Genomic DNA, 15,742 nt, shown 5'->3' on the forward strand with positions numbered 1-15,742 from the left:
CTAAGATTGTGTATTGGGAAACTAACCTGCACCCCACAAATCAAACCTTTGTTTGAGATGCTACAGCAGACAAAGAAGCCTCAGATAGACCATAGTTGGCTTAGTTATCGAGGCACATCGAGGCAAGATGGCTCATACTAGTAATCCCAACACTTGAGACGTAGAGACAAGAGGATCAAAAGTTCAGCATGATCTTCAGATACACAGCAAGTTCAAGGTCAGCCTAAGCTAAATAATCTGTTTCAGAAAAATAAAATAAAAGCATTATCAAAATTAAAAGGCAGATTGAGGATAGAGAGATGGTTTATTAGTTAAGGGTTTGGAACAGGCACTGTTCTTCCTGAAGACCCATGTTCAATTCCTAAAACCCATTTGGTGGCTCACAGCTATTACAACTTCAGTCCCAGGAGATCCAGTGCCCTCTACTGGCTTCCACATGCATTGCATGCATGTGGTATACAGACATAAAAATAGATGACAAAATAAGAAATAATTTTTCACTACCAATGCCCAGCTATATGACTCATGCATCAAGAGGCTGTGTCATTGTACCTTCAAGGGGAAAATGCGGTGCTGTCCCTTTCCTAGGACAGTCACATCCCTGAGGATCACACCCTCTCTCTTGTGCATTAAGAGGAACTAGTGAGTAGCTGTGCAGTATGGTGAGGGCAGAGCTTCCAACTGAACAATATTTCACCAGCGCCATCTTCAGTGCACCAGCCTTTCACTCTTTCAATCAGAAAAGCTGAAGCCTCAGAACAGAACAAAGGCCATCAATGTAAAAGCACAAAATAACTTAGCTGTTTTAGTTGGGCGTGTATAGTTGAATTTAAGTAACCAACCCACAAGAATAAAAAGAAATTCACAGTTGGTCCTGACCCAACCAGTTACAAAGTGGTTAAGAGCATTTGCTGCTCTTCCCGAGGATTCAGGTGTAGTCCCAGCACTCATATGTGGCCCACACTGCCTAACTCGGCCCCAGGGATCTACTGGCCTCTGCTAGGATCAGGCATGACTGTGGTGCACTGATGTATGTGTAGACGAAACACTCAATTTTTTTTTTTTTTTAAATAAAGGAGCACTCCACTGCCATACTCAGGGGGCCTACAGTAAGCCATGGCTTTCACCAGAGTCCAGGAGGACGCTATCAACAAGCTCTTTCTGTGGATCCTGTCATTAATCTGTTAGAGCTGAGTCAGGAGCACCTGGCTAAGATCCCAGACCTCAGCCATGTTCAGAGAGAGCTATTACCAAGGTGAAGAAGAGTAGGCAGCCAGGAAAAGAAGGGGACAGCAATCAAACCAGCTGTAGCTGCCTTGGCTGTCATGTACCACATCCATCAAATCAGATTAAGAGACTTGAAATCAAAGATGTAACCTTTCTCACAAAAACTAACATTCTTCCAAAAACAACAACCACTCAGAAGGGAAGTTGTGCACAAGTGCAAACATGTTTAGAACCAGACAGAGAATCATGCTCCTGTTTTCAGTTCAAGAAAATCTTTTCCAACAGGATAAAAATTACTATAAAAAACTTGTTGCTAGGCAAAAGAGACAGCTCAGTGGTTCAGAGCATGTCTGCCCCTGCAGAGAACCAGAGTTCAATTGCTAGTTTACAGCCACCAGTAACTCCAGACCTGGCGAGAGGTGGCTTCTTGGGGCACTTGCAATCATATGCACATAGCCACAGATACACACGTTTAAAAATAAATGTTTAAAAAGTAAACATAAGAGCTGGGCGTGGTGGTGCATGCCTTTAATCCCACCATTTGGGAGGCAGAGGCAGGTGGATTGCTGTGAGTTGGAGGCCAGCCTGGTCTACAAAGTGAGTCCAGGACAGCCAAGGCTACACAGAGAAACCATGTCTCAAAAAACCAAAACCAAACCAAACCAAACCAAAAAACAAAACAAAACAAAACAACAACAACAACAAAAAACCCGGTAAACTTAGCCAGGTGGGGCTGGTGTATGCCTTCATGCCTTCAATCCTAGCACTTGGGAGGCAGATCTTTGTGAGTTCCAGGATGGAACTCATGGTCTAAAAAACTTTGGATCCAGAAGATCGGAAGCTCCACAGAGAAAGTCCACATCAAGCCCTGCTCCGCCTTCCCCCTCAAAGCAAACTTATTGCCAATAGGATAAAAAAGTGCACAAATATAACATATATATTAAAATTTATTAAATCAGCTTTACAGCAGCTCAATTACACCTGAGAGGCCAGGAACCCGGTAGCTGTTTGGTCCTGGAGACTGGGTGCTCAGCAGTCTGGGCAGTCCCACAGTGGCTCTCACTGGAGGCTGAGAACCCAGGGCATGGGGTGGGTCAACCCATATCAATTAAGACACCTCCTCAACTGAGGCTCCCTACTCGGTAGTTCTAATTTTCTGCAAGTTGCCATTAAAACTAACCATCATAACTTCTACTCAAATAAACACTGACAAATTTTCTTCTAGTCTGTAGGGTAGTTTCTCATTGCATTTCCTTTGCTGTGCTTTTTAGTTGGATGCAATGCCATTTGTCAGCCTCTGCTGTTATTGCCTGTGCCCTGGAGTCCTGTCTAAAAGCAGTACCAATACTGTAAAGTGCTCCCACTATGTTTTCTGGTAACTGTTAGAGAGTTTTATGGTTGTACTCTTGGTCTCCAGTATCTCAAGCAGATTTTGTACAGGGATAAGAACTTTTAAAGGGACGAGCTCACTGGGTAACACTGCCTTCACGCCAAGTTTCCAAAGGTGTGCTTACGGTCAGTTTCATCTCTGTACTAATTCCAGATTACTGCAGGCCCACTCTCCCATGCCCTACTGTTGGGACAAGCCAGGGACTTGGTTCTCCTAGAATCTATTCACTAATAAATCCTCCTAGCATTAAAAGTCCCGCGGAGGAATTTTAAAAGACCCCACAGGCCTAGCAAATTCATTAGATCCAGGAGACCTGCATTCTTAAAAGTTGTTACCAGGTGATTCCTACACTTGGCCAGGACCATGACTGAGGTTCATATTTTTAACTTTTTCTTTTCTTTATTTCTCCCTCACCCCCCAGCCGCCCCCCTTTCCGAGACACGGGGTCTTCTATGTATCCCAGGCTGGCCTCAAACTCAGAGATCCTCCTGTCTCTGGAATGCTAGGATTAAGTGTGTGCCTTTAAAAAGATGAGTACTCCAATGCCCCCTTCCTTATTAAATAATTACCGTCCTCTGTAATAGCTAATGCTGATTTTCTCTCCAATGTCATTATCGAGCGAAGGGGTTCTAGAAGAAGCAGGAAGCACTAGAAAGCACCACACCAGCAGCATTTTTGGATAAAGACACATTCCAGGCACAATGCAACCAGAAGAGAGCAAAGATGGCTGGACCAAGACAAAAGGCTTTCTCAATCAAAAATGCAAAGGGTATCATATATTTTAAAGGGTCAGTACAGAAAGGGACATAGCAAACATAAACATTTACAGACCTAAAATACCATGAGGATATGTACTGCAACAGTTAAAAAACGGAAGACCACAATACCAGCAAGGGGCTTTAAAACCTTACCAGCACTAAGGCATTAAACAGACTGAAAGAAAAGTGGAGGTTACCTATAAATGGGCTTATGTTGTGAGATGAATGACTGTGCTCAACAGTAACAGCCATTGCAGACAACAGTATGTTGATTCTTCAAAAAATTAGGTAACAGAATCTGTACACAATCCTGAAGTGTATTTGGGTATATCCCCAAATGACTGAAACACTGGATTTAAATATACGAATATTCGCTATCATAACTGCATTACTCACACTAGCTCAAACACGGAAACATCCCAAACATCCACAGATAAACAGATAACAAAGTATGGCTTAAGGCCATACAGGATAATATTACTCTTAAAAAAAGGAATTTGAAAACATCCTGTGTGGGTAACCCTGAAGATATTGGGATAATAAAACAGACACAAACTAATCAATACAAGTATGATTTCATTTGTAGGAAATACAGAGGAAATTAGTTACCAGATTTAGGAAGAACAACAGGAATTTACAGTTTCAGGTATGTTTTACAAGATGAAATATATGGGAATGGATGGTAGAGGCAGCAGCACAGTATCAATGTATCAGACTGACTCCATCAGACAGCAGGAAGCTCCGATGCGCAGTAGCTTACGTCTGCAATCCCAGCACCCAGCACGTGGGAGGCTGTCAGGAGAGATGCTACAAAGTCTAGAACAGCCTGTGCTACATAATGAATTCCAGACCAATTCCTAGTTTATTTTCTTCTGGAATAATAAGAGTACAGGAAGCAAGCTTGCTCATCCTTGGTGCTCATCTCCTCTCTACTGGCTGTGAACCTGTGGCCACTGTTGGCAGCATATTCTCAGCCCCGGGCTTAAGTTTGAAACAACTCTTGACTGGCAGTGGATTCAAACTTCTTTGAGCACCTGAGTGCGGGCTTCCCACAGGTGGGACCTAGCCTCAGCGCTGCAAAGGTGTACTTGTTCTACGGTAGACTGTGAGTGACTCTTTCCTATTGACTGCTTCTACTCAGTGCTCTGACTCGCCTCCATGCCAGTGACAGTTACTGTCACTCTGGGAAACTTCTCTGTTGCTTTTGGCACTCCAGAGCCTCCAAGTTCCCAGGATCTTAATTTTTTCTCTGACAAAATGAAGCTGACTCCGCCACTGACAAGACTCGTGGCTGCCTTCTGCTGACAAAAGCTGAGTTAGCGTCTCAGGCCTTGGCCAAAGAGGAGTAATGAGGTCAGGTACACAAAATTTGACGGTGCATCATAAAACTAAGGAAACAAGGTAACATTTTGGGAAAATGTTTTAAGAACTCAAAATAATAAAACCCCACAGTAAACAAAAAGGTCCCAATGCACACTTCAGTGTGAGGTTATGTAAGTCCGGGCTTGCCATAGCCTTTAATAGATAGAATTCTAACAGGGGAATTCACTCTGATATTGATTAAATTTTATTCCAGCAACTCAACAGAGACTGGATTTCTCTGGCTGATGGCAACAATAGGGCCCTGAAGACCTTGAGCGCTTCATCCCCTTCTGGGCTTCACTGCAGGCCTTAATCGAGTAATTGGGAATGGGTTTCCTCTATAGTAAATGAGTGTGTTGAGTTCAGGTCTGACTCAGTGACCTACCAGGTTATAACTGCATTTAGACTTCGCACAGAACAGAAGCTGGTCACAAATCTTTTGGCAGTTAAATGAACAACTTTCTCCCAAGACAATCCTTAAAGAGGAAGGTATTCATCTATTTGGAAACACAGGCCAAGCCTTTCCAACTAATGTCCAACAAAGCTCAGATTGACTCCCTGACTTTAAAATGTGTATTTAAATAATATACAATATTTAGGAGGTATTAAATGTTTGATATATGATCTGCTTCTATGACTGTGATTTTACAGAATTTAGTTATAAACCTCAAAATTATTATAAACTAAGTAGTCATATTTCTGGAAAATTTTTAAGTGTTGGAAAATTAGAACCAACACACCTATTAAGAGATGAAGGCAAAGGAACGAGCTTGGTGCTCAAGGTCATAAGAAACACGAGGTTGACTTGTTACCACAGCCTGATATTTGAACTAATTACAAACGACAGCTGCCGTTTCGCATTAACTGCACTGTTGTGATGAGGAAGGGAGCACACAATCACCACGAACAATCCACACTCAACCCAATGCAATATATGACTATATTAACAGCAAACAAAACAAACAAACAAAAACCAAACAAAAACAGCAAACAAGATATCAAAGACACTGTAACAGAAATTTAAAACACAAGAGTTAAATTTTTCTATCATTGTCATTTAAAGCTTGATTTTTTTTTATAAAACATTAAAACAAGAGTTCTTTATTACAGAAATTAAACAGTATAAACTACTTTGTGAGTTCAGGGTATATACACTAAAATCAAATAATTAACATGGATTTCAATATGGGATCTATACAAGGAGAAAGAGTGGACTGAGTAAGACAGCGTTCATGGCTCTCAGAACTGAACAAAGCTTGGATTCCTTCTGCGGTATTTACACGCCGACGTCTCTCTAGATCCAGGTCAAGATTCCTGAGCTAAATGGTTAGGGGAAGTATTTAGCTTTTTAACAAGTTTTTCTGTCTACAATGACCACTTTTAAAGGAATCCATTCCACAATGCTAACAAAATCTGTTGGTTCCTTGTTAAAAATGTGCAGCACTTCTGCTCTGGTGATTCTATGGCAAGTCCAGGAGGAAGCCAAGAAATGGAACAACAGGCACGTTTATCAAAGTCGGATCCTGGCTTTCTTCTCCTGAGAATGAAACAAGGGAAGAAAATAAATCAACTATATTTGACTGAGTGTCTAAAAAAAGACACTTGAGAATGACATTTTGTTCCTTCCTCACCGTCTCTTCAGTCATTGACAGGGATTTTGTAGGCCACCATACTGTTCACTTTGTGGATCGTGGTGGTGAATGAGCGCAGACGGACTTCTTCAGAATTGGTTATGAATTGGGGTCCTGATTCTTCCCACTTTTCAGGGACAACCAAATCTTTGTCAGTGTAAATTAGCAGATCAAATGAACCTAAGTTGGGAATGAGAGTAAATTACTTTTCAAAGTGAAGCTGTAGTTCCTGCCTCTCTCACTGGAACTTATTTTAAACCACCTCTTGCTAAAAGACAGCTTGTCCTTGGCTTGTCCTAATTATAATTTTTCTCAGTAAAAACTGGGTTTAGAACTGAGCATTATACTTTCCAGTAGGAAACAATAGTAAAAGGAATTGTGAGAAAAATTTCAAAATACTGTAGAATATTTTATTTTAGAGCATTTTCATTTTTTTTCCTTCATTTTCTTGAGTGTGTGGGGAACACACAGGTGAATACCCCAAAAGAATGATTAATCTTCCAATCTATTCACTAAGGCAGGGCTGCTCAAGCAAACACAGAGCTTGCCAATATGGCTAGTCTTGGTATCCAGATAGCTTTAGTGATCCCATGCCTGTCTTTCTTGGGTGGAGTTATAGGTGGGCCACCACCACCACTGGAGGATTGGTAGGCATCCTAAGCCAGGTCCTTATACTTGCTTAGCAAGTACTTTAACCACAGAGCTATCTGCTCAGTCTACGTCTTTACATTTTCCGAATATACATCTTTTATCTGTGCAGTACTCTGCTTCCCATATCCCATTTATGTTCTAAGGCAGAGATAAATTAAGAGCTTTAACAGATGGGGGATCCTCCCAATAGTGGTGAACACTTTCCCTTGCAAATTTAAGCCAAGAAGTTGTTTACTACTTACAAGAAACTTCCAACAGTGGCAGAAATGTCACAGTAGCTGTGATCTGTCTGATCACTGAGCGGATTTCATCTTGTATGGCTTTCTGTGACTTTTCTCTACAAACACTATAAAAGAACAAAACAAATAATTCATCCTATGTTTCATAAAGTTAATTAAAACACACTGGTGACCATTTATCTGAACAAAATGCTTCTAACAACACAGAAGCAATCCGTCAGGAGACGGAAGGTTAATGGCTAAAGGTACCCTTGGGCTACTGTATCTGCATCAGTCCTTCCCATCATCCTTTATGGTCACTCAGTGTATGATGATTAGTACACTTCCCTACCACTTCCAGTAAGGATATTTTCAATATTCCAACACAGAAACTTGGTAGAATTTTGCCATTAACTATTGTTTATTTAATGTGTATGGGCATTTTGCCTGCATGCACTTATATGTGCACCCCATACATACCAATTACCAAGGATCCCCTGAAACCGGACAGTTGTGAGCTGCAATGTGGGTGCTGGGAATTGAACCTGGGCCCTCTAGAGGAGGAGCCAGTGCTCCCAACTGCTGAACCATTTCTCCAGCTTAAATTCTGGCATTTTCAGTAACACCTAAATACCCTATTCCTGATTGAGTCAAGTAAGATAACTTACATATAATTTTTTTTATAAGCTAAGAATTTCCTACAGATCAAAGACTTCAGAAATCTTCATTACAGGAACTTACAGAAAAGTATGCCAAGCATAATGGGCAGTTCTGATGTAGAGTGCTTGCACTCTTTAATGTTTACAAGGTTCATGTCATTAGATGAAATACAGCCAAACAGCATTTATGTCTGGAATGGGTCTAGGCTCATGTCTGGCAGTTAACAGTACTTTTAAGCCCATGATTATTAAATGGTCCACTTATTATATCACTGAGAGGTTCTGATATAACCAGAAACATGAAGGTCAAATTTCAGTGAGTCAGCCTAAAGACAGCATGCTAAAAATATCTTATCTACATAATCCCTGACAGGCTATGAGGAACTCAGAAGCCCCTCACAAATCAACCAAGGTCATCTCTAAAAACATACCATAGACAGTGATTTTAAGAAATCAGTTCAATACAATGTGAACTAATGCAACGAACTAAAAAAAAAAAGTTAAAGTAGGAATAACTCAATCCATACTTACCCTTCTTCTTTTGCAGTTTTGTCACACTCAATATCAAACTGCCATCTTTCAAGGACCTCACCACTCTCAATGTTTGAGATGACCACCACCAGTTTCTGAACTGAGCATTTGTACAGCCAATCTGCAACACACAGGGCAGTTCTCATGCGCTAACCTATAATGCAGTAACTCTCTTCTAAAGACGCACTTCTTGGCCTCACAAAATTCTTACACTGATATTTTGTGGCGTTCCTTTCATAAGGAAAAAAATTCTCCATTAGGAATTTAGCCAATTTTTAAATTATCCACATCACTAATCGGCGCGATCCATAGCATCACAGACGGAGCAGCAAACCAGTACTTCACTAATTCACAGTAAGAGCATGGGACACAGGCTTTAATCTAACCACTGTCACAACAACTGTCCAGTCACAGCTATGGTGGCTGTAGGAAGAGAGAGAGAGAGAGTATGAGAGCACACACACAAAAAATATGATCCGTCCTGGTAGGTGAGAAAAGGATTAACGGTCGCATTAACCCTACAAAGGAGAGAGAAATACAGGCTTTAAAGAGTCAAAAGAAAAAAACGTATGTAATTGAGCAGGCTAGTTTCATTGCAAAGAAGGGGAGACTAAACTACATTATTATGAAAAATCAAGATGCACATTAAATTAGTGAAACCATACGTTCAAGAATCAGGAAACCCTCCCAGCACTCGGGAAGCAGAAGCAGGCGGATCGCTGTGAGTTCGAGGCCAGCCTGGTCTACAAAGTGAATCCAGGATGGCCAAGGCTACACAGAGAAACCCTGTCTTGAAAAACCAAAAAAAAAAAAAAAAAAAAAAAAAACCCAGGAAAACCACAATCGTGTTTTAAGCAGAGTGATTAGTTAGCCTTGTGTTTCCAAACTATCACTTACCCTGCAGGAAGTGAGCTGGAGAGGGTAAAAGGGGGTCTACAGGTACCAGAACTCAAAGGTCAAAGGATAAACTGGTGGAGATGGAACAAAGCAGATTTCATGCTCATCACTGTTAAGATTTCCTGGACTAGCTATAAGTAAAAACCATTTTGACGTAGTTCCCAGGTTTCTAACTTTATACCTGGTTGGACTGTTGATCTAGTCACTGACAAACAACTTAGGCGACCATCCTACACTTAGTTTTCATTCTGAGGAACCCAAGCATGCCTAGGACAACCACACAGAGATGCCATCTTGGTTACGAGTATGAGCAGAAGGTTGGTTTAACCACACAGAAGCTATAGTGAAGTTCTGCATGCCACAGATAAACAAGCAGTCTCTAAGGAGGACCTCAGGTGGAGCTCTGAGTTAATACAGGAATTGGGCTAGCAATTCAGGATAGATCAATTTTTTTAAAGGGTTAAAGTTGGAGGGAGATGAAACCAAACAGGAAGAATTCAAATCATAACAGGGACACACACATACACCCCCCAAAAAACAAAAAACCCCACAAAAAACAAATAAACAAGAAGCTTCTAAAAAGGCTAACAAAAATGGGACTGAAAACAAAATGAACAATTCCCCTCTTAATAAAGAGCAATTCCGGTATTTTAACTAAGATAGGCAGGGAGGGCAATGTCAACAACAGTGTAGACGAGGTAAAATGTCACTGGTGACAAACTATAACCTGTGTCATAGTTAAGGCCAGCTTCTCTATCACATCAGGATGATGATACATAGCCACTACAGGTCAAGTATGAGAGGAGTCCAGTGTATGACCTTATACGACTCTACCCTGACCCACAATTTGGGAGAATGATGAGAGATGGGCTGCGTCTCTCAGTGTATAGCTATCATGTTGGCACTTGAATAGAAGTCTGTTTCCACGTATCTACCAAATACTTCATCGTTCCTATTCTAGCTGTCTAATCCATCAAAGAAGCTCTCAAGCAAGGGCAACTCTGTCTACCAGAGTACCTGTGACAATAGAGAGAGCTATCCGAATGTCACAGCCAGGAATGTGTAATTGACATCTGGTGAGCAGAAGCCAGGATGTTATCACAGTATCTTATGATATGCAAGACAGTTTCCCACTAAATATCCAGACCAAATTATTAGTAATGTAAGATTAAGGAAATTTGTAAAAACCCTACCTGTTTTTGCTTGTATATTCATACCCAATTTTCACAAGTGTTGATGGATACTCTACTACGGATATTAATTGCTAGGAGTGTTTAGTAGTATGGCCTTTAGCTAGGCACAGTGACAAATGTCTTTAGTTCTAGCACTTGGCAGGTAGAGCCAGTTTGAGTTCAAGGCTAACCTGATTTACATTGCAAGTTCCAGGACAACCAGACATACATGGAGACTGTGTCTCAAACAAAACAAAACAAAACAAAACAAAACAAAAACTAGGGCGTATGAACTTAAAGAGAGACGTCAAGCTAACTATGTTTAGGTGGTCAACGAAGGAAGGCCATTTTAATGCGGAAATGAACAAAAATGCAATTAGCACTATAATGAAATTACAATCGAAACCGAAACCCTGACATAACAGGGGCAAAACACCCATACACATAAAATAAAACTCAAAGAGAAAATGACAGTTGTAATGCTTTTAGAATTGCTATTTTGTAAGATTACGTTGGGAGACACAAAGCGAAACATAGAAACATGAAATCATTTTAATTGTGTAAGACTGTCAAATTGTTGCACCTCGTTAAACTGCAAAATCCATTCCTAAAATCAAGACATTCTGCTTATGTAAAAAGCAGTCTGGGAAGGGGTGGGATTTCTCTCCATTACTTGCGTCCTCCCAATTCAGAATCACTGTATTTGAAGAGTCATTGCTTTACGTTACTTGGAACATTTACAGATGTAAACCTATAAGACGTAAAATTCAAAACATGATTACCTTTGAGCTGCTCCACCACATTATTGAGATACTTTATGAGTTCGGGGTCAGTAGTTACAAGCAAGGTGAGTCCGTATTTCTGCACTCGAGTAAAGGTTTCTGACGGATAAATGCCACGCTGATACAAAATGCTGTTGATGCCGAATGCTGTATGCGAAAGAAATAAAGCTGTAAACGTCTACTCGCGTGTTTAAGTCTTCCAGAAAGCAGAGTGGGCACAAAACCACACGGAAACCCTTTAACCCAGCAATGCCAAATTTCACCGTACCGCAATCTAAGTGTAAATACAGATTATGTGGTCAGACCTCGGCTTTCAAAGCGAAGAGTGGGACGATGGCCCCATGTAAGCCCCTTTCGCTCCAGGAGGCACCGGCCTGCGCCGAGTGGCGCTGCGCTCCCCGCCTCCGGGAGGAAAGAGCGGGAGACTGTGCGATGGTTCCGCCCTAACGCGCGTCCTAAGGCCCGGGCCAGGCCGCTCACTTTGGCGGCTGGGGTCGCGCTCAATACTCACAAAAGAACTCCGCCACGATTTCCGCGCTCCCGCGCAGGGTGATGCCTTGCTCCCGGGCGAGCTGCTGTGCCATCACTAGATCGAACGGAGAACACTGTCAGCCTCACGGCACACTGCAACCCCGCAGGTCCTCCGGCTATTCCCCGCCACCAGTTCAAAAGTAACTACCAGACCGCGGCCTCTCTGTGCGCAGGCGCATCGAGCCCTAAGCCCCACCCACGCCGCCAGTTTCCGGCCCAAGTCCCTCCCTATAATACCAAATTCCTCCTTAAGCCCGCCCCCAAGCTTCTGGTTTCCTCTCTAAGGCCCGCCCATATCGCCGAACCCTCTTTGGCCAGTTTCTTGTCATCTTGATTCCGCCCTAAACCGCGGCTTCCGCCGTATGCCCCGCCCCGTGACGCAGGAAATCCCGCCCAAAGCGACTTGTATCCGGCTCTGGCTTGGCCCTCGCCGGCAGACCGATTGCGCAGGCGCAGAGTGGTGTCTTGTACTTTGTTTCCGGTCCTCGCGCCTTGGGGGATCCTTGGTGAGCGGGGCGCCTGGTCTTGGGGCCGAGAAAATACCCAAGGACCATAGTGGGAATACCACCCTCCTAAGCCCGTGGTCTGCACATCCCTAAAGCACAGTCTCAGCTTCGTGGATAGTTTCAAGTCTGGGAGAGTCTGGGAAGTAAGGCGAAGGAAGCTAGGTGGGAGAAAAACTCATGCGTGTTGGGAGCAGCAAACCCCTGCAAGTTGTGTGTACACACACACACACACACACACACACACACACACACACACACACACACATTCACGAGTAGTAATAATCGTATTTAGAAATGTTTCTATTACAACATAAATTTAACACGATTTAAATGGTAGTCTATTGATTCTTTTTCTTTGCAATTAGCCAGCTTTAAAATTTTTGGGTCATATGCTCTTGCTTTTTTGAGCATTTAAAGTCTGTACCAGAGCATATAGGACTACACATGGGATTGATGTTACAGTTTTGATATTGTACCGTGTAGTGAGTTCAGGAGACATCGTCTTCCAAAGGTCTCAAAGGTTTCTAATGCTAGGTATTCAGGCCACATTTTGAAACCAGTTAGCTGTTATCGATATTATAATATGCAGTTTTAAGAAGTTGAGAGCCTGAACTAAATAGATGGCAGAGAAGTTGAATAAAAAGGAATACACCAGAGAAAGAAATTGTGAAGCAAAATTGATGACAGCTGAGGAGGAAGAATGGAACGGTAGCACAGATAAAGCCAAGGTACCAAAGCTCTTTCTTGCCAAAGAGTGGCTGGGTTTGTTCGAATTACTTATCATGGCAACATTTAAAATTCAATCTTTGAAGGTTGATTTCTTTCCCTTTAACTCTTGGCCACTTGATTGACATTACCTCCTCCATTATCAAAAGCAATACTATAAAATACTTCCTGGAAACTTTTTTGGAGTTTACTTTTCTTTATAGTGCAGTAAGCTCTTGCTGTGTATTGTTTAGTGAAAGTGTGTTTGATAGAGAAGAATAGAAATTGAGCCTTTTTTTTCTAAAGAGAATTCAAGCAACACAAGTCAATATTTTATTAATAAAAGGTAAATATAAAGATTATTTCATATTAGGATATTAAAAACAAGTATTTGATTTTTTTCTAAATCTGGAAGCACATGAAATTTTAGGCTGAAGAACTTCACTAATGACCTAGTCATATAATGTTATACATAAATCTAGAGTAATTATAGAATTAGTACAAGGCCCGGCATCTACTTAGTGGCAGAGTTATTGGAGAATTTCGACTGCCTACCTTAGTCTTCTTTAAAGCACACCTGTCCAAAAAATGGCAGTGAGCTTTCTTACTGTTGTGAGGAGGATTCTTTTTTGAGAAAAAGATTATTTGATTTGGGCTAAAAGCATTTATTCGTTATCTAATAATGCATATAACTTGTTGAGCATTTTGCAGTAATAAGCCATAATAAATTTTATGTGGGCACACAATTATATCCAATTACCAGAAGAGGGCAGTGTTTACCCATAATTTAAAAAAAATGTGCACTGTAGCATCAAGGAAAAAATGGGGTTGTGTTGAGTGAACTTCAGAATGAATTGTGGAATCATAAAGTAACTCAGAACCCACATTCAATTTAGAATTATTATATGTACTGTACATATTGGAAATATATGTGAATGACATTCTTGAAACTAAGAAGTTTATTCTAAATCTCATAAAACTGGAGATGCATATCATTTTTTTTTTTTTTTTTACAGTTTTCATCTGCCATTTTTGGTAAACAATAGTATTTTTACACACTAGGGACTTTATTATGTGGGTTTGAAGTATTTTTTTTAATTAACTTTTTTCTTTTTGTCACAAATCTTAGTGTCACTCCACTTCCTTTTTGGTGTTGTTCTTGAAACAGGCTCTTGAAACAGGCCCATGTTTTCAAGTGTTTTATGTAGCCAAGGATGACCGTATCCACTTATCTTTCTGCCTCCAGCAGCTGAATGCTAGACTTACAGGTGTGCATCACCGTGCCTAGTTTATTTAGTGGTAGAACTTGAAACCAGGACATAGAATACTTTTAATTTCATGTAAAGAACAAGAATTAAAATAAAGCAGTCATTTTCTTTTCTGATTACTTAGGACCCATTTAGAATGTTTAAGGAATGTACATATATTACATGGTTATAATAATTAACTTGTAGAGTATAAATCTCTTAAGGTCCTGCTCCCTTTCTTCGTACTTTCCTCCTAAGCATTCTTTGACGTTGGGCTCTTGAGTGCTCAAGAACACATACATTTTAATGATGACATTTAGTTAACTATCAGTGGCTTTAAAGATTTTATTATTGTTATTATTATTATTACCATTATCATTTATGTGTATGTGGGGGTTTATGCTTCAGCATGCAGTGCCTGCATAGACCAGAAGGGGCTGTCATATCCCTCGGAGCTGGAGATGCAGGCCATTGTGAGCCACTGGACTTAGGTGTTAGAAACAGACTCAGGTCTTCTGGAAGATCAGCAAGTACTAGAGACTGCTGAGCCACCGCTCTACTTCCACATATATTTCCATACCGGTAAAGTTTATTATTTTAATGATCTGATCACATACATGGCTAATTTTTAGTAAAAATTAAAGACTAAATGATATTTAAAACTAATATAAATTCTTACAATAAAAGTAAGTAGCTTCTTATTATAAAGCATAACCATATTTCATTATTTATTTTGTTTATATAGCATTGATTGCAATTTTATTGTGTTGGTGATAATTACATTGTATTTTTTAATATTTACTTTGTGGGGTAAGGGGTTGTGTGCGTGTGTGGAGATGGAAGAACAATTTGTAGGAGTCAGTTCTCTCCTACTGTGTGTATACTGGATATGGAACTCACACTGCCAGGCTTGACAGCAAGTGCTTTAATTCACTGAGCCATCTTGCCAGCCTTACATAGTACTTTATGCATTTTTAGTCATTGGTGAGGGAAAAGTGAACACATACATATATTTGGAATATATTATATAGAACATAGGTGCATATATTTAAAATGCAAATGCAACTAGACTTCAGAACAGCTCAAAATGGTTTAGACATGAAAATAATCTCACAGTCACTGATAAGCCATGACCCTCTTTAAATGAGTAAAAACAGGTTTTATGTGTTATTTCATTTTATAGTTATTTATTGTGGTGGTTTGAATAGGAACAGCCCCCCTAGGCTCTCTATTTGAGTGCTTGGTCATCAGGGAGTAGCACTACTTGAGAGGGATTAGGAGGTGTAGCCTTGTTGGAGTGGGTGTGGCCTTGGTGGAGTCACTAGGGATGGCCTTTAGGGGTTCACAAGGTCAATCTATGCCCAGTGCCTCTGTGGGCTGCCATGCTCTCCTCCATGATGATAATAAATTAAAACCTCTAAAATTGCAAGCAAACCCCAATAATATAAGAGTTGCCATGGCCATGGTGTCTCTTC

General features: G+C 40.8%; 1 protein-coding gene across 1 annotated transcript; it reads right to left on the minus strand.

Moving 5' to 3' along the window:
* Positions 1–6,004: 6,004 nt before the first annotated feature.
* Positions 6,005–11,979, minus strand: Mad2l1 (mitotic arrest deficient 2 like 1). The gene is made up of 6 exons (XM_051152243.1): positions 11,790–11,979; positions 11,279–11,425; positions 8,428–8,548; positions 7,262–7,365; positions 6,369–6,548; positions 6,005–6,274 (listed from the first exon to the last, which is right to left on the minus strand). The coding sequence occupies exons 1-5, from the start codon at positions 11,860–11,862 to the stop codon at positions 6,376–6,378; spliced, it is 618 nt and encodes a 205-aa protein (XP_051008200.1). The 5' UTR covers positions 11,863–11,979; the 3' UTR covers positions 6,005–6,274; positions 6,369–6,375.
* Between the last annotated feature and the right edge of the window lie 3,763 nt (positions 11,980–15,742).

The sequence above is a fragment of the Acomys russatus genome, chromosome 10 (genome assembly GCF_903995435.1).
Source record: "Acomys russatus chromosome 10, mAcoRus1.1, whole genome shotgun sequence".
Lineage (NCBI taxonomy): Eukaryota > Metazoa > Chordata > Mammalia > Rodentia > Muridae > Acomys > Acomys russatus.

What these genes read in the sequence shown, in the direction of transcription:
- Mad2l1 (XM_051152243.1), bottom strand. Translation starts at nt 11,862, where the DNA reads ATGGCACAGCAGCTCGCCCGGGAGCAAGGCATCACCCTGCGCGGGAGC. An exon ending in AATCGTGGCGGAGTTCTTTT is followed by an intron (nt 11,426 to 11,789) that starts GTGAGTATTGAG and finishes TTTCGCATACAG; the next exon opens with CATTCGGCATCAACAGCATT. An exon ending in AAAACTGCAAAAGAAGAAGG is followed by an intron (nt 7,366 to 8,427) that starts GTAAGTATGGAT and finishes GTTCTTTTATAG; the next exon opens with TGTTTGTAGAGAAAAGTCAC.